The sequence below is a fragment of the Syngnathoides biaculeatus genome, chromosome 8 (assembly GCF_019802595.1).
Source record: "Syngnathoides biaculeatus isolate LvHL_M chromosome 8, ASM1980259v1, whole genome shotgun sequence".
NCBI lineage: Eukaryota > Metazoa > Chordata > Actinopteri > Syngnathiformes > Syngnathidae > Syngnathoides > Syngnathoides biaculeatus.
The window spans coordinates 15,099,265-15,119,624 of record NC_084647.1 but is presented as its reverse complement, the minus strand read 5'-3'; the positions used below and the strand labels follow the sequence as shown (position 1 = coordinate 15,119,624).

General features: G+C 41.4%; 1 protein-coding gene across 1 annotated transcript in view; it reads left to right on the top strand.

The window, feature by feature from the left end:
• si (sucrase-isomaltase) overlaps positions 1-15,304 on the top strand; it is a 93,010-nt gene extending 77,706 nt beyond the window's left edge. Inside the window, exons 47-49 of the mRNA XM_061828098.1 lie at positions 1,914-2,084; positions 3,165-3,223; positions 15,138-15,304. Coding sequence (XP_061684082.1) covers positions 1,914-2,084; positions 3,165-3,223; positions 15,138-15,153 — 246 coding nt within the window. The 3' untranslated portion in view covers positions 15,154-15,304. The remainder of the gene's footprint in view (positions 1-1,913; positions 2,085-3,164; positions 3,224-15,137) is intronic.
• The last annotated feature ends 5,056 nt before the right edge of the window (positions 15,305-20,360 follow it).

The window sequence follows — 20,360 nt, the reverse complement described above, 5'->3', positions numbered from 1 at the left end:
GAGACTCTCACCCCGACCATCACCATCGGAGATGTGTTTAGAGTCGCTATCATGTTGGAACAATGCTCTAAGGCCCAGTTCCAAAGGTGGGATACCATGCCGTGCTTCAAAATGTCACGATACGTGTTGCCATTCATGATTCACTGAGTGGGCTCCAGCTCCCCAGTGCAGGCAACATGTAGACGTGTCCCGTCTATGTGTAGAGAACCATTAAGTGCATTAAAAAAAGCAGAAAATCAAAATAAAAGTGTGGCTTCTAGCCCAAACCATATAACAATTTATTTTTTATTTTTTTTGTGACCTTTTCTGTTAGCTACGGGCAATTCACTTCTCAAACACTAAATTCCAAGCAGTCTGTCTTCTCAGGGGAAAAAAAGCATATTTGGTCAGGTGAATGGATGTTCAAAATGGACCCTGCACATCTCACTATGGGACAGTGGAACGTCTCTATTTCATTTTTTTTTTTCTAAATTCACCACATCTGTTTTATTGCATTTGCTGTCTATATTTAATGACACCTAGTGAATGCAATGCATTTTAAATGATAAATTATTTCAGAAAAATTATATGAATATATCTAATGCATGCTGTTTTGCTGTCTGTGACATACATTTATACTAAAAGATGAATTCATGCAGCCATTTGTGGAATTCATTACATATTATCTATATCTGTATTTATTAATTTGAATAACTTCAACAGCAACGGTGGTTAGCGTCAGTTAAAATTCCAAATTTACTCCCACTGTATTTCACTAAATGCCTTGTGTTGTGTTTAATGTAACCTAATACACTGATATCTCCAATATGATCCAATATTCTAGATATCATGACTTTAATTATTCCTTGAAAAAAAAAAATCTAGTATACAGGCTCGTATTGTGTAATGTGAGATGAGGCATCTGCAATTTGCGGCTAAATTCCTTTCCGGATATCCAACAGTCTTGTCACGAGCGGACCCAGATGCAGGACTCCAAGACGAGGAAATGATGTTCAGTGGGTTTTAATATCAATGAAAGTGGTGCAAGATAACACAGTCCAAGAAGGCAGGATCCAAAACACAAGAAACAATGTCCGATAACTAATAGCCAACTAACGAGCATAACCAAAAGCGTGACTGGACTATAATGGCACAGGAAAGAATATCGATGAACTGGCAACAGCCAGTGACAAAACTCCAACTGTCTAATCACAGTGCCTCACGTGAAGCAGCTGTGACCGGCGACAGGTGTAAGAGATGCAACCGCTGGGAGTGGTGGCCAGGCCACATCCTCCTTGGCCGTGGTCAAGCCTTGCACATGACAAGTCTTTTTTTTCCTGAAGGAAAAAAAAATACATTATTGGCAGTCACCTCTTAATCAACTTACCAACTATTTGTCCTCAATCTTGATTTTCCTTTCGGAAAGATGTTTGGGATTTTGTATGCTTGCAATAGTTTGGAGAAGCCCCGTTCCAGTTCCAACAAGATCAATGAAATCGTGGATATTTGGATATTTGTTGAATGACTTGCGATCCTAACCCTAAACCCATCAAATACATTTTGAATGTATACTCGGTAGTTGTTTGTCCGATGGATGACTTGATGATAACATAGACACACTCCAAAATCTTTTCGAAAGTTTTACCCGAGCAGTTACTGTGATGCTTTTAGCTACAACAGGTTGTAAAATATCCGACTAATTCTGTATGCACCTATACTGTATACGTTTTATATTTTAAACATTTGAGTGGCTCCCTGTCAATGTTTTTTACTTGGACCCATGCATTGAGCTCTCTCAGCAGATAGTGACCTTTTTTTTTTTTTTTTTTTTATCAGACTTCCCAACAACTTTTTTTCTTGTCTCTTCACCTCTAAACAACATACCAGACTTGTTGACTCTCCATTCCCTAACTTGTTGTTCCCCTCACTTCTAGAACACGTTGTCCAGTAAAACTATCCACAACGGCCTGTTTGAAGCTGACCATTTGAACCTCGGCGTCGTGAAAGTGTGGGGGGTAGCCAGCGCGAACATCGGAGAGGTGACGCTGACGGATGTGACCGAAACGGTACACGCTCTGACGCCTCAGTTTAACACTGAAACACAGGTGAGTAATTTTCTAATATACATTTCAGTTACACACATTACATACATTCAATGTCATGTACATTGGAGGTGTTACGATTAATTTTCTCATTTTAATTCCAAGATGATATTGGTTCTTTGATAACGATACGATCAAAATGATTTAAGGGTTTGAAATTTTGTGATGTCAAAAACCTGGATTCTGTAGAGTGCGCTAAAATCGTATCAGTTCCTTTTGTTTCTTGTAAAGATAATAGGTCAAATTAATTATGGGTAAAATGAACACATTTAGGCGGCACGGTGGGGCAGCGGTGGAAAGCGTTGGCCACACAGTTCTGAGGACCGGGGTTCAAATCCCGGCCCTGCTGGTGTGGAGTTAGCGTGTTCTCCCCGTGCCTGCGTGGGTTTTTTTTGGGCACTCCGGTTTCCCCCCACATCCCAAAAAGATCCAACATTAATTGGACAGTCTAAAATTGCCCCTAGGTGTGATTGTGAGTGTGAGTGCTGTCTGTCTCCATGTGCCCTGCAATTGACTGGGAACCAGTTCAGGGTGTACCCCGACTCCTGCCCGTTGACAGCTGGGATAGGCTCCAGCACTCCCACGACCCTTGTGAGGATAAGCGGCAAAGAAAATAGATGGATGGACAAAGATATTTATGGGAAAATGTATTCACATTTTATTTGAGTAAAATACGAGTAAATCAGGCATTTACAGTTCTTTACCTACTAAAATATTTTTATTTATATATATTTGGAAATAACACAAATGTTAAAAATGAACACATTTTAATGCATTTTTATTATCATTATTATCGATTAAAGAGGGTTTTTATTTGTGTCGACTTCATTAAAACAACAAAACAACACAGATTTCTTCCGTTCTCGGCTTTGTTGTGACTGTTTCCTCTGAAAACAAAGCGAACAGTGGGGAACACATTGAAAACATAATGTAGTAAACCATGTTTGAATTGTTGTTTTCGACACGGTGTTAATGGAGCAGTAATGCCATGCCATGCGTTTGTGTATTTATATATAATGTGATACTTTTCCATGCTTTAATGAGATTTTAAACCTCCTGTTTTTATTTTGCTTTACATTATAGGAGCTGATTATAGATGCGACAGCAGCTTCAGTCCGTGTGGATCAAGCTTTTACTATTAGGTGGAGGTCCAGTGTTTGAGTATGATTTTCTGTTCGCTTCATGAATATTTAACATAAATGTATATAGTTTCATTTATACAACTATACATTTGATGAATTTTTCTTCAGCTCATCAGTGAATAATTATTAATTACGTAAGCGATCCTCTTGAAACACGCATAATTTGAATAGAATTTATACCCGATAGAGCTGAAATGTCATTTTACAATTTACTGTGTATAGTTTTTGTACAAATCGAGAACTTCTGTAATTCAAACTTGATTAATTTTACTGTTTTTACTTTTATATTGAAAGAGCAGTCACAATTTCCAGTCAGTCATTTTATCATTTTCAAAGTTTATAAGTTGCAGAAAGTTGAGAAAGACACTCTGTGGCACAGTGTGGTGGCATCAACTGTACCATGTAGCATTTACTAGCTGTATCTGGTTAAACTCTGGTGCTATTTTATGCTTACTTTACTAATCTAGAATCCTAAATTGGAACAGGAACTAGATACATAAGCAATGGTGACAGATCACCAGTGGTGCATTGATACAAAAACCCCATTTATTTACAGTAATTAATTCTTCCTCAAACCTTCAGAAGTCCTCAGGTTGGGTTGAAATGCATCATCTTCACCCTGCTAGTTGCAAATTTTAATCACTTTTTCTCTTGAATCAGTGACCACCTTCCTCTCGATTAATGAAGACGTGCCCGTTTTTGTGCTCTGATCAGCCATATGGTAATAACCGGCTGAGTGATGTTTTTAATTAGTATTCCTATATGTGAGACTAACAGTCGAGCTAATCAGAATTCATTCATTAATAATTAATTAAAAAATGCATTACCTGCATGTGTGAGTAATTCTAAGAAATTATTTTTCTTTCGCCACAAAGAAGTGCTTAAAGAAAATTTCCATCTGTGTCAGGCAAGTAAGCAGATGCTCATGATAAAATAACAACGGGAAGTAATGCTCAATGGAAACGACATCTCGAGAGGTACATGTTTGATAATTGCAAAACGCTTTGATTTCGGAGACGCCTGATGCAGTAGCTAATACCCTTCGGCAAAACTCCCATAAGCACAATAACATAATAGAAATGTAGAAGCCCTGAATTTTGGGGTGTAGTCACACAGCATGATTTGGTGTCTGTGCTTTTCCACAGACATTTGTGTATGCATGGAGGGTTTTAGATGGATACCAGGAGCTTAATGGTAATGGACCTTTCTGATGGCGATCTTAAGATCTGCCCCCTTAGCCATGTCCCACAAGCTTAAAAAATGGCAATTGAACACGTTTGAAGTCAACTCTCTATCGCGTATTCCAGATAATATTGCGGTATGTTTTTTTCCAAATGCGTCAGACATGTCCAAAAGAGTTCTACAGAGAGGTCTCAACTATTTCATGCAAGGCTATGCACATGGAATTAATATTTTGGACGGAGTGGGACGCGATGTCAGAGTGACAGCATAACGTTGGCGATCGATGCAAAAAAGTTTGACGCCTCACAAACTTCATATTGAAATCCAACAGGATAAAATAGTGGAATCGTACTGCGCATGTAAAGCAGGGTTAGTACTTTTTACTTGGAAAAATCACAAGTAATATCATTGTAGTCTTTAGAAGTGAGTGGATGTATTCATTTGACTTGGTTCGTAATGGAACACAGTGCCCTGTCTTAAAGGTCCAATGTGATACAAATAGGCAAATAGACATTTCTCTTTCATGACAAGGCGCATTTATGTATCACTAATCCGACTCTTTGGCATAAAACATTACACACTTCATTCAGCAGGTCACTAACAAAGTGAAAGTTGTTCTCCTGCAAAGTATAAAGCACTGATAATAATTAAAACTTAGAGAAAATACTTCTGCCTCACTTACCTTCGAACACACAGCCTTGTGTTTGTTGATATTGTCTACATTTAGTTGTACGTGAGCTCTTCCGCAAGCCTTAGTCCATAGTCGACACTTCGTGAACTGTGTTTTAGGCTTTGGAAAATAAATCAACTGGGCCCTTTGTAACCTAGCAGGATATCTTTCATCAGAATTGCGCATCTGAGGACCATTTTCTTTGTAACGTTAACTTTTCCAAGCGCACACTACTGACGAGCAGCATTGCTTGTGGGACAATTTGGCGAGAGGGGCGTCTCAAGCCAGGGGTTAAGACAATGCGGCTATCTGATTGGCTATTATTGTACGAGTGATTGACAGGTCGGAAAGGTCGATTGTCGTGCTTAGCTGCCGTGAGCTTCCCATATACTGTAAGCTTCATCTTAATCCATTATATCACTCATCACAGATGGAGTTATTTATTATTCACCCTGCAGTAAATGTAATGATAGCGATTCTGCTGTTTGCCCCACCACCCCCACTCCCACCCACCACCACCATTGATTTGCACCCTGATCAGCCCTTCATGATTTCGTCAGTCGTTGCCACCTTTGGGCCTCTGAAGCCCTTTGAGACTCTTGTGATTAAAGGCTGCAGAAATAAACTTGACTTGACTTGACACGAGAGGGTATGAACAGGCAGCTTTACTTTTCACTGTAGCGTCTGCTATCAGAGCACCTAGCGCAGGGGTCGGGAATTTAAGGCTCGCGAGCCATACCTGGCTCTTTTGGTGGTTGCATATGGGTCGCGGAGCCCTCATAACGACACACTGTGCATGTGATTTCTGTCGTGCGGGCAACGCAAATGACGCGGAGAAGGTTTGTTCTAGTGGGGTTGCCGTATTATGTTGGAGCAGTAGATGGCCACAGTCGAAAAAAGGTCGAACGCCGACATGTCGGAACAACTAGTTATGAAAAAGGTCGCTCAAAAAAAAAAAAAAAAGAGGAGTACCGAAGTTTTCAACAAGAATGAACAGCCTATATGGAGAAGGGAGGGTTCTGCTGTGTGTCTAAATTCACACATGGGGAGTATCCCGGGCGGCACCGTGGGTCAGCTGGTAAAGCGCTGGGCCCACAGTTCTGCGGTGCCGGGTTTGATCTAGCCTGTGTGGAGTTTGCATGTTCTCCCCGTGCCTGTGTGGGTTTCCTCCGGGCACTCCGGTTTCATCCCATATTCCAAAAACATGCATCATTAATTGGACACTCTAAAAATTGTCCCTAGGTGTGATTGTGAGTGCAGCTGTTTGTCTCGATGTGCCGTGCGATTGGCTGGCAACCAGTTCAGGGTGTACCCCGCCTCCTGCCCGTTGACAGCTGGGATAGACTCCAGCACTCCCCGCGACCCTCTTGAGGATAAGCAGTGATGAAAAAAAAATGGCAGTATCCCTAAGCATTCGTACTAAATGTTGCAAATAAACATGTTCCCAACTTCGCATAAAGACAAGATAGTCAAACAAATAAAACACATGCCGTTGTCGGCAAGAACTTCGTGATGGCAGATCAAATTGAATGACGTTCACAATGAACGGATGGATGGGTCTCAAATCCCTGCATGACGTATGAAGTACAAGAAGTCGCATTACTGGTAAGAAGTACTTTTGTCATCATTGGTTAGCAACATCATAACAATGTTATTTAAAAGAATTCAGAGACTTATTGTACTCTAAAAGTGTTGGTCTTAAATAAATGCGCAAACACACCTGTATTTATTTATTTTAAATACTGTATGGCTCTTTTGAAATTACATTTTAAAATATTTGGCCTTTATGGCTCTCTCATTCGAAAAGGTTCACGATCCCTGACCTAGAGTCGAGATTAAAAACAGAAAAAGGGACTCAAGGAATGAGAGCATATTTTTTTCTGAGACTAGTAGTGGTTTCTATTTTAAAAATTTTGATATAAAATATGAACACAGAGAATATCATCAGGACATTGTTTCAGGATTACTGATACAATGTTATTACAAAATTAAATTAGAGGGGCATTGTACCGTATGCAATGCTGGAAAAACAGTAGAAGACTGGAATCACTTTCACGAGGTTGCACCGGGATTTGTAAATAAATAAATGTGACCAGACGGAAAGTATACGTGTTACACGGGTGGCAAATCTCAGTAAATTCGGGATGACATGCCTGCAGTTTAGGGATGGTGGCATGGCCGCTGCGCCCAAGGGCTGCTTTCATTTAATCCCCACCAAAACTCGACTCTCTGCTCACATTCAGCCAATGCAACAGAAGTGATAGAACATCCCTGCTGCATTCAGATAAATACACTACAAGAACAACGTATTACACATTAACAGCAACACAATGGAATATTCTTTAATGGCCACATCACTGGCCTGATTTTAAGACAATATCGCATGCTTTTCACTAGTTGAAATAAAATGTAAAAAAAAAACACAGAAAGCAGGTGCAGTGAAAGCATGTACAGAGTCCATGATGAAATGAAATTCAAATGTGTATGTCTAACCTTCATCTAATATTTAATCAAGATTTTGTTACAGTTTAAAACAGTTTCCTGGTGTCTTGAAAACATCTCTCTGGCAGCAAGGGGACTACCATTCACACAGCAATTTTCTTTTTTTTTGACGGAAATTTGACTGTTTTGATACGGTTGGGCCAAATGGGAACATACATTTTGTTCCGACAAGGGCTGAAGCCACATGGCTGCAGGTTGATCCCCACGTCTCAAAACGATATACATTGCAAAAAATACATCACCCGGGATTAACCTGTAGTGCTACGTACATGAGTAATAAGTGGCATTAAGTAATCATGGCACCTGTTAAATTATCAATCAATAATCATCACCAGGTGGCACGGTAGCCCGACTGATGAGAGTGTCTGCCTCACAGTTCTGAGGACTAAGGTTCAAATCCTGGCCCCACCAGTGTGCCGTTTGCATGTTCTCCCCGCCCCTATGTGGGACTTCTCCGGGTATGCCGTTTTTTTCCCCACACATCGGATGTTCTAAATTGCCCCTAAGTGTGATTGTGAGTGCGAATGTTTGTTTGTTTCTTTGTGCCCTGCGACTGGCTGACAACCAGTTCAGGACGTCCCCCACCTGCTTCGTGAAGATAGCTCTAATCGGCTCCCTTGTGAGGATAAGGGCTCGAATATTGGATGGATCAACATGATCACATTAATGATAAGATAATCTCAAATGGGATCCTAAAAAAAACAGTAAATCAGTCACCGATTGTTCATCAACGTCTGCATTGATGCGCACTCCGTATTGGTCATTCGTTGTGAATAATGAGTTGAGCCAAAAGGCTCGATTTACCGTTCGATCGATACTCCCACCGTCACCTATGGTCATGCGCTGTGGGTCATGGCCGGGAGAACAAGATCCTCAATACAAGTGGCCAAAATGAGTTTTCTCCACATGGGGGGAGGAGGGCTCTCCCTCAGACAATAGATGAGAAGCCCCATCATCCGGTAGCGGCTCAGAGTCCAGTCGCTGCTCCTCTGCATCGAGAGGAACCAGAGGACGTGGCATCTGATAAGGATGCCTCGCAGACGCCTTATTGGTAAGATGTTCCAGGCATGTCCGATTGGGAAGAGGCCTAGGCCACGTTGGATAGATTACGACTCCCGGCTGGAATGGGAATGCCTTGGTATAACCCTGAAATAGCTGGACTAAGTGGTTGGGGAAGAAGAAAGTTTGGGCTTCCCTGCTTAAACCCCTCCCTCTGAGAACCAAATTTGGGTAAGTGGATGAAAATGGATGGATACGAAAGTAATATATTGTGTAAATATGGAAATTCAACATCAGTATTTGAAATGATGTATTGTGTTTGCTCAAGCCGTGATTAATGAGGTTATTCAAAATACTTGCTGCCCGTATCCCGTAAAGTCCGAAATGTCATTATTGTTGATGCAGGGTTGTGTCAAATGAGTGTGAAAGTTAAAGGGGAATAAATGCAAGTCTTAGTATTCAAAATTAGACAGAAAATCATTTTATTGACAGAATCGTAAAATTGCATTGAATTTTGGAGAACAATAAAACTACTTGATTGCTTAAAGGTCAAGTGTCATCCCTATAAACATTCTAAAATAGATATTGTAATGAAAAATACATACAACGTTATTCACTTCAATGTCTATACGAAAAAATAAAAAGGAGTGGAGACCGCGTCATCCATGCGCAAAGTTGCGGAAATGTCATTCGACGACATTTAAGTGGTCGCCATACTGGCTGCATCCCCTGTCCGTGACGTCACCCGGACATTCGCCATTGAAAACACGTGTGGCCCCTACTATGGGAGACGAACACGCCCCTTCGAGCCATAGATGATATGCAACCACGGCGGAGATGAGCCATCGTGGCCCAGCACCGAGGTTGGCTTATCATGGCACCAAGCTGGGCCGCTTTACGCCGTTGTTCATAGCTGCCGCCGTCTGCGATGAACAACACCGTCGAGCCGGGGCACTTTACTGCGTTGTCGTCACACGCAGCTGAGTGCGGCATTGTTGGCAGCTTTCTTCAGAGCCGGCGCCGTCCGCAAGCCTGAAGGCTGGGTGAGGCTGCTGCGTCGCCTCGCCGGCGAGCCCGACGCCGTCCAACGCGCACATCGACACATTTAGCACGCCTGTCACACATCCCCCCCAAACTATTATTTTTTTTTAGGAGTACCTGTCATTTGGAACCCATGAAGCTCTCGTTCAATGCACCCGTGCAATCCATTTTTCATGACGAACCGGGTCTCTTGCAAACTTATGAAGGGTAAATCCATCCTCCCGAGTGTTCAAGCAATGTCCAGCAATGCAACAGGCCGGCATTTTGGCTAACACGAAGGAACAGCGAGCTAGCTTCCCGCTGGTAAAACTAATAGAAACAAATGAGTCCACTTGAAGGCGGTCCCGCCCTGTATGTCACTTCCTGCTTCTTCTCGAAAACAAATCCCTTTCCATTTCCAAATCCAATTCCATTTCATGGTGGGAGTTACAAAAAGCTGTATATGTATCAAAATCATGTTTTGTGTTGAAAAAATGCACGGGTCCATGTCGGCTGCCATTTTTTCATTCATAACATAGTAAAAATCATTCATTTCATGACAGTGGCCCTTTAAGGAACATAAGAAAAAAAAACTGGCAGCCAGCAGACTGGGCACTAAACACTACTGGATAGCCCCCCCACCCATCCACACACACACACACACACACACACACACACATACAAAATCTTCTCAAATCACATCAAACAGCTTAACAGCATCTACCACCTATTTATATACAGACACACACACACAAACATGCTTTACAAACCAAATGAAAAAAAAAACAACGTTCCCAGAGAAGGAGCTGCTTGCCAATTGGCTCGACCATTCACGCAGAAAAATGATTTAAATATCATTGGAAATGGGGCCAGTGTGATTGCATCACTTCCAACTCAGCAGAGATACTAAAATGCCTCTGGTGCCCGAGTAATTCAATACTTCATATAATCTAATGAGCATAAATATAATAAGGCTGCATTGCACTTGTTATCACCAGGAAATTGGGAGCTCTCGCAGGACCATAACAGCGTGTCCAGTTATAATAATTATATCATGCGTATCTATTTAATTACAAACTGTAATATACTGTATAAGGAAGGTCATCTTTTATCGGACCTCTTTTGTCCACCGTGAGAAATAGCTGACTATTGCTACCTGACTGGCAAAATAATGTTGCACAAAGATGAACCCAGAACAAAAGAATACCCCCCCCCCAGGATACTCACAGGGCCAGAGAAATAGCGCAGTTGAGTTTTCATTTATTTATGTATTATTTAATTCACCGTATTTTAGAAAGGAAAGCGGCAGCCTCGCCATCCACTTGTAACTTCACTGGGGATTATAATCAGCCTTAGAAAATGACACATCGATGACTCAATCGCACACTTCACAGACTCGTGAAGGCGGCGGCAGCTTATAAATCTTTTGCGCAAAGTATTGTTACAATGTCGTTCAACAAACACTGCAGACGATGATGACATTCACGCTCCATTGTATTTAAACACACAATTATGATCATTTTATATTGTTATTGCAATACACTGGATCCAGGTTGCATTTATCTGATGTCCCTATTAAGTATAACAATAATTCCACGCTGTACCCTGTCTCTTGACTGAGTCTGACGGGATATTCTGTCAAACTAATGAGGCTAAGCCATATAGAAAATGATGGGTCTCTGGGAAATTTGAAAATTGCCCAAAAGCGACTTTGGCTGTGCTTAGAAGAGACATTAGTCCAGGCTGTAGTCTAATTTTTGCCAGAAGACTCCAGCTCCCTGTGACCTTCAACCAGATAAGCAGCTTAAAAAGTGACTAGATGGCTGGACGGCAAAGCAGCGGTCATGTGGAGTACACTAATTGGTGGGTGAGGGCTGAATTTTGAGCTTGGCTGTTGAACATACAGTGAAGAAAACAAGTATTTGAACACCCAGCTATATTGCAAGTTCTCCCACTTAGAAATCATGGAGGGGTCTGAAATTTTCATCCTAGGTGCATGTCCACCCTGAGAGAGATAATCGAAAATGAAAAATCCAGAAATCACAATGTATGATTTTTTTTAAACGATTTATTTGTGTGATACAGCTGCAAATAAGTATTTGAACACCTGTCTATCAGCTAAAATTCTGACCCTCATAGACATGTAAGTCTGCCTTTAAAAGCCCACCTCCACTCCATGTATTATCCTGAATCAGATGCCCCTCTGTGAGGTTGTTAGCTGCATAAAGACACCTGTCCACCTCATACAATCAGTAAGACTCAAACTTGTAACATGGCCAGGACCAAAGACCTGTCCAAAGACACCAGAGACAAAATTGTACAACTCCACAGGGCTGGAAAGGCCTACGGAGAAATTGCCAAGCAGCTTGGTGAAAAAACGTCCACAGTTGGAGCAATCATTAGAAAATGGAAGAAGCTGAATGTGACGGTCAAGCTCCATCGGAGTGGAAGCCCATGGAAGATATTAGCTCGTGGGGTCTCAATGATACTTAGAAAGGTGAGGAATCAGCCCAGGATTACACGACAGGGCCTGAAAGGAGCTGGGACCACCATTTCTTAGGTGACTGTTAGTAATAAACTAAGACGTCATGGTTTGAAATCACGCATGTCACGGAAGGTTTCCCTGCTTAAACTAGCACATGTCAAGGCCCGTCTTAAGTTTGCCAATGACCATTTGGATGATACAGATTAGTCATGCGAGAAAGTTTTGTGGTCAAATGAGACCAAAATGGAACTTTTTGGTCATTATTCCACTAACCGTGTTTGGAGGAAGACGAATGATGAGTTCCATCCCAAGAATATCATCCTATTGTGAAGCATGGGGGTGGTATCTTCATGCTTTGGTTGTGTTTTTCTGCACATGGGACAGGACGACTGCTGAAACTAAATGTTTCTCAGCGACAGCCCAAAAACCTGTCTTATCTAGAGAAGATCTTTGTGGAGAAGTGGGCCAAAATCCCTCGTGCAGTGTGTGCAAACCTGGTGAAAATCTACAGGCAAAGTTTGACCTCTGTCATTTCAAACAAAAGCTACTGTACCAAATATTAAGATATATTTTCTCAGGTGTTCAAATACTTAGTTACAGCTGTATCACACAAATAAATTATTAAAAAATCATACATTGTGATTTCTGGATTTTCCTTTTTAGATGATCTCTCTCACAGTGGACATGCTGCTACGATGAAAATGTCAGACCCCTCCATGATTTCTAAGTGGGAGAACTTGCAAGATAGCATGGTGTTCAAATACTTATTTTCTCCACTGTACATTTAACAACAAACAAAACAAGCTTGACAAACCACAAAAAGGAAACTGGCAAAGACTTTTTGTACTGTTATCTCACCACGCAAACATTTTAGGCCTCAGTCAACTTTGTTAGCGTTATTTCCTGATGTTGATTTTCTTTTCTTCTTCCAAGTTCCAGATTTGTAGCCCACACCCGATAGCAAACCAGAACGCTGGGGAGAAGAGCAGATTAGCATCGCACAACAATAGAAGCAATGATGATGAATTGAGGGTGATCACCAGGAGTGGATATGGAAAGATGAGAAATGAGAGTAGAAAGCGAGACAGGGGAGATGAGAGATGGGGAGCACTGACATAGTGAGGGAGTGGGTCAGGAAGAATAAAGGAATGGGGATGATAGTCAGGGATGTAGTCGGTTGGAGGAATGCACGGAGGGAGCAAAAAAACAAGGTGGATGTCCTCTTGGTAGAATGCCTCTGATTGAGGTCAGTTTTCCCACCGGTTGAGACTCCACTTTAATCACCCACTGTCTGCCTCATCACCATGGAAGGGCTGGCCTCATCACAGAAGAAAGGGACAGTGTGAAAGAGGAAGAATTATGATCGGAGAGTGGTATTATACAACATTTGGGGGCGGGAGTGGGGCTCGTCTGCCATTGCTTTTTCTCACACACAGAGGACATGGAAAAGGATAAAAAAAATAATGTATTCTTATGAAATATGGACCTGCAGATAAGTGCACCTTGAACAAGCTAAGATTTTTTGGGGGTAAACATTATTGTTTATGTTAAAACCAAATACCAAGGGAGGACCTGTGATCCTGCATGCGCAGGTCTGGTGTGGTTGAGAAATATGTTAGAATAGTACAGGACATGAATGAGGATAGCAGAACATGGGTGAGATGTGCCGTAGGTGTGTCAGAAGAATTTAAGGTGAAGGTGGGACTGCATCAGGGATCCGCTCTGAGCCCCTTCATTTTTGCAGTAGTAATGCATAGGCTGACAGACGAGGTTAGACTGGATTCCCCTTGGACAATGATGTTTGCAGATGATCTGCAGTGAAAGCAGGGAGCAGACAGAGGAACAATTACAAAGATGGATGTACGATTAGATTAGCCAAAGTAAAACAGAATATATGTGCGTGAATGAGACGGGCGGAGGAGGAAGAGTGAAGCTCCTGGGAGAAGCGATAGCGAGGGTGGATGACTTCAAATACTTGGGGTCAACAATACAGATCAATGGTGAGTGTGGTAAGGAAGTGAAGAAATGGGTCCAAGTGGGGTGGAACAGTTGGCGGAAGGTGTCTGGTGTTCTATGTGACAGATGAGTCTCCACAAGGATGAAGGGCAAAGTCTATATAAAACTGTGGTGAGGCCGGCCAAGATGTACGGATTAGAAACGGTGGCACTGAAGAAACAACAGGAAGCAGAACTTGAGGTAGCAGAAATGAAGATGCTGAGGTTCTCACTTGGAGTGAGCAGATTGGATAGCATGAGAAATTAGCTCAATAGAAGGACAGCCAAAGTTGTATATTTTTGAGACAAGGTGAGAGAGAGCAGACTTCGATGGTGTGGACATGTCCAGAGACGAGAGAGTGAGTATATTAAGTATGTAAGAGCCTCTTGCCCCCGCATGCGCAGTAAATAAAACGCAGCGAGCAGCGCAAGACACGTTCGCTAACGTGTCCGTCGTTCCTCATCGTGCACAGGTATCAATCACTAATAGCTCTTAACATTTCTATTAAGTATTCAAACAATTGTTGATTGAACTGTTAGTTAAAGCAGACAGCACACGTGATGCACGGATGTATATGTACGAGCACGTTGGAAAGCATTTGCGAATGAGAGCATAGTGTCGATGTTACTTTCATACATTGTGTCGGAGTTAATGATACAAATCTACTCTCGTTTAGATTTGGAAAATGTATATATTTTTTTAAGAAAATGCTTACTTTGTATTATTAAGTTTGCACACACACAGGCAGTTACATCCCTGCTAAAAAATTCTATAGAAATTCTACAGAAATCTATCGAATTCTATAGAATTTGTACAGACAACTTGTTCTATAGAACTATGGCTGTTATTTTCTCTAGAATTTCGACATAACAACGGAATTTCTATAGAAATTCTATAAGGCTTGGGTCCTAAAGTTCTATAGTTATTTAGAAATTCTTTAGAAATGTTCTATAGAATTTTTTATTTTTATTTTTTTTAGCAGGGATAAGGGTTATTATTTGGGACTTGTATTTTTAAAGAGAGAATATTTTTGGATGATTTTGAGTTTCTGTATTTTCAAGACATCTGGAGTCGTAGTGCGGCCGGAGCTGAATGCACGAAAGACAGTAGAGATTATTGTGGACTTCAGGAGGCATCCTTCACCACAGTTTCCCCTCACCCTGTCCAACCGCCTTGGGTCAACTGTCGAGACCTTCAAGTTCCTGGGAATTGCAGTCTCTCAGGACCTGAAGTGGCAGATCAACTTCAACTCCATCCTAAATGAGGCTCAGTAGAGGATGTACTTCCTGCAGCTTTTAGCGAAGCATGGCCTCCCGTGGGATCTGTCGAGACCGTGCTACACAGCGGTCACCAAATTTGTACTGTATACCTCCATCACAATCTGGTTTGGTATTGCTACAAAAAGGACAAACTCTGACTGCAGAGGGCGATCAAAACTGCAAAAAAGATTGTCGACAGCCCCCTTAGCCATCCTTGAAAGCTTCCACATGGCGAGAACTAAGACACGAGCATCCAAAATCATCCCGGACCCTCCACATCCTGGTCACCAGCCCTTCCAGCGCCTTCCCTCAGGTAGGCGCTACTGTACAATGCAAACTAAAACTAGCAGGTATTGCAACAGCTTCTTCCCTCTTGCATTTGATTTCTCAAACAGGCAAATTCCAATTATATTTCTATTATTGTATTTATTTCTTATTTTCGTGGTATAATTGCAATCTTTGTCAGATTGTCAAAAAAATATTTACTGTCATTGCTCGATCGCTGGTAGTCTTTTATTGCTCACGCAGTCTTTATGTCTCTGATGTGTTCTCTGTCAACTGTCTGTTGTCTTACTGGAGCGGCTCCAAGCACCCGAGACAAATTCCTTGAGTGTTTTTGACACACTTGGCAAAGTAAAAATGATTCTTATTCTATAGTCCGCCTCCTCGAGCGGTCATGCCAACCGTGGCTCTCGGTGTGTGTTCGCCACGAAAATCGAGACCTGAGAGTTAACTGTCATGTCTACGTGATGGTTATGAGAACAAAAGACACCTCTTCAATAGAATTTAACTGAGTAAATAAATAAAAGCAATATAAATCATATCATGCAATAACATGACATCCTTTGCAAACAATATAAACTGGTTGAGACAGTCTTTGCCTGCAGGTTTATCCTTTGGGGCACAGAGCTGTGTGTTATCCATGTCTTTCTATTCACAGCAGATGTTCGATTTAGCTTTGAGGATGCGGCTGAATCAGCCTGGATTAAATCCGCCACAGAAGATATACATTTGGTTCAAATACCCATTTTTCTTGTTGTTTATGCACAGGTGTAATTTTTCCCCTTTGACATGCTTGCCTGTTGAAATCTCGAAGCCAGTAAACTAACTGAAAGGACACTAAATAACACATTACAGGATAAGAACGTGTGTATGTCCATAATTTGCTTAAAAATAAAGATGTCAGGTTGACTAGTGTACAAAACGTACAAAATATGCAATGGTAAATATGTATGCTGTTCTCTTTCCCATACTACTGATGGTGGATTAGATTAAAAACAGACACGAAACAACAGATTATGCTGCAATGGCAGCAAACCATGAGAATGATGATTATATTATACCACCATGGCATGTGTTATATTTTACCATTGTTAGTAAAGCTCACTTTCCTTATCATTGCTGTACAACAGGCTGTCTTTTGCTTATGGGAATGACACCATGAAATAACCATGAACAATTATTTTGTCATTAATTTGAGAACTATTGTTTTATATTCATATGTAGGGCAGTGGTTTACAAATTAATAATTCCATTTCTTCTCCAGCAGCATAAATCCCTACATATGCGTTTATACAAAAGAAAAATAGAGGTAGGGTTTAATATATATATATATATATATATATATATATATATATATATATATATATATATATTTATTTATTTATTTATTTTATTTTATTTTTTGTTCCCCTTCCCTTTCAGGCATAAATGGAAACTTTTTTCATTTTCCACTTTTATGTTGATCTTTTTTTTTTGGCATATATGAAACACATTATGTAATTACTAATCTCCTTAGTATTCCTTGTGAAATGGCACAACCTGAAATGAAGTAGCTAAAACAATGATTGATAACAAAGCTGAATGGCCTAATTACTGCATACTTGGGTCTCTCAAGATTAACAGTGTACTTGATCTATTTCAACAGTCAACATTTATTGAATTAAGAAAATATGTATGTTCATATTTCAAACATAACCACAGTAATAGGGATCATTCAGATGGTGATAACGCTAATTAAAATGTTCCAGCATTACGTCCACTAAATGACTTGGCATCGGTTGACTGCTGCTGTTATTCTTTCTTACTCCTTCTTCAATAGCGACATAGGCTAGCATGGGCAGTCTGTCCGCAGACAAAACTATAGCTAATATAACTAAGTATATGCCCAACATGAAAGGTCAAGTGTCATGCCTATAAACATTCTACAATAGATATTGTAATGAAAAATACATATAATATTATTCACGTCAATGTCCAAACGAAAAAATAAATATGAGCGGAGAGCGCGTCATCCATGCGCAAAGTTGCACAAGTCTCATTCGACATCCAAGTGGTAGCCATATTGCCTTCAACATCTGTCCATTATGTCACACCGGGACATTTGCCATTGAAAACACGCTGTGCCACCTACTCTGGGGCACGGAAACTCTTTCCAAAGAAGAGAACATCTCACAATCGAGTGAAGTGACCGGAGCAATATTACCCTATGGTTATGAGCCGTATTTAGATGATATGCGGATCCGTTCTAACTAACAACAGACTCCCAGACAATATGTATGAGCCAGCCCGTCTCGACCGCCGCGGACGAGCCACGGCTTCGGCCGGGCTGGCTCATACATACTGTCTGGGATTCTGTTGTTAGAAGTGATCTGCATATCATCTAAATATGGCTCGAAACGATAGGGTAATATTGCCCCGGTCACTTCATTCGATTTTGAGATGTTGTCCTCTTTGAAAAGAGCTTCTGTGTCCCATGGTGGGCGGACAAGGCGCCGCCGAAGCCTTGCTCGGCGCCGACGGGTACATCCACACATTTAGCACCCCTGGCTTACGTGCGCGGTTCTTTTATTACATTCTGAGAGGATTATGCCCCCCCCCACTAGTATTTTATTTATTTATTTTTTTTTTTGTAGCTGTATACACACCTACCTGTCATTTGGAACTCACAAAGCTCTCGTCCTTTGCACCCGTGCAATTCATCTTTGACGACGAACCGGGTCTTTTTGAAAAGAATGAATCCATCCTCCCGAGTGTTTGACCAATTTAACGAGCCGGCATTTTGGCTAAAACCAAGGAACAAAGAGTAACTTTTCAGCAGGTAAAACTAGTAGAACAAGACCGCCTGAGTGGGCATCCGCTACTAACGTCACTTCGTTTTTTTCATTATTAAAATACTAAAAATCATGCATTCCATCACAGATGACCATTAGCAATCTTGATTTCATTTTCAATAGTTTAACAAAAAGACCTGCTAGCACAGTGATGATTGCACTTCCCCACTTTATTACGCTTGTGTTGGTCCACAGCGTTCCCTTCAGTGCTACGATCAGAATTCACATTCCTTTAGGATCTCGTGTCCTGCACAGAACATCTCATAAGATCCTCATTACATATACCCTCTCTATCTCAGTCACTGATGAAAGCAATGGCTGTAAATAAACAGACTACGACAAGCACTTCCTTTTCCAAATACAATTGGAACATCACAGGACACATTTACAACAAGCTGGGTTTTATTCTCAAGAGGACATGCAGCAGTACAAGGGGAAAACAAGTGTTTTCGTGACATTTTATGAACGACTGGCTTAATTTTTGTCAGAAGATAGAGCAAGAAAGATAGACAGAGAGCTAGAAGCATGTGAAAACTTTGTCACCCTGAAACTTGAAATGTCTTTTGAGTAATTAGACATTGACATTGTGACAAAGTCACCTTTTGTAATCTAATGGATGACTTGCAGATTTGCGGTTGATTTCATGCATGGCTGTTCATGTGAACGGAAGAAGGAAACATCTTATTTTTCTGTTTGTGCGTGCGTGAATGCGTTCGTGCATCTGTGTGACAGGCTGCTCCTTGTTTACTGAGTGCAATTATTATTTTTTTATTCATCACGCTGGGTTAAACTGAGTGCTTCCGACCGTTTTAACCTTGAGATGGGAGCCATCAAAATAGCAAATGATCAGGTGCCTTCGACTCTGTGCCGCCATCGTGCTGAGGGATCCTGGCTTAACTGAGGGATTGCTTAGCACGGCGGGAGGTCGCATTTAAATGTGTTAGCATAAGACTCAAGACAATATTTTATTATAATGAACACTGAATGAGGATAGAAATTGTTGATATGAAAGTGTTAAGATTTAGATGTCGAGATGTGTATTCATTTGTAAGGCAAAGGGTAACTGTAGCTATGCAGGATGTACTGTGGTATTGGTTATTTTTCTTTTCCTTTCGGCTTTTCCTGATTAGGGATCACCACAGCGTGTCATCTTTTTCCATCTAAGCCTCTCTCGTGCATCTTCCTCTCTAGCACCCACAGTCTTCATGTCCTCCTTCACAATATCCATCAACCTTTTCTTTGGTCTTTCTCTCGTTCTTTTCCCGAACAACTCCATCCTCATCACCCTTCTACCAATATATTCACTCTCTTGCCTCTGGACATGTCCAAACCATGGAAGTCTGCTCTCCCTTGTCTCCAAACCATCCAACTTTGGCTGTCCCTCTAATGAGCTCATTTCTAATCCTATCCAACCTGATCACTCCGAGTGAAAACCTCAACATCTTCATTTCTGCCACCTCCAGTTCTGCTTCCTGTTGTTTCTTCAGCTCCACCCTCTCGAATCTGTACATCATGGCGGCCTCACTCCTGTTTTATAAAGTTTGCCCTTCATCCTAGCGGAGACTCTTCGGTCACATAGAACACCAGACACCTTCCGCCAACTGTTCCACCCCGCTTGGACCCGTTTCTTCACTTCCTTACCACGCTCACCATTGTTCTGTATCGGTGACCCCAAGTATTTGAAGTCGTAAATAATCATACTCTGTTATCCATCCATTTTCTTAGCCGCGTATCCTCACAAGGATTGTGGGAGTGCTGAAGCCTATCCCAGCTGTCAACCGGCAGGAGGTTCAGGTACAGGTCAGGTGGGTTGTGTGTGTGTGGTGGTGATGGGGGGGTGGGGAGTTTGGGGGGGAGGGGTGTGTGTACTGGAATGTCTGGAGAAAACCCACGCAGGCACAGGGAGAACATG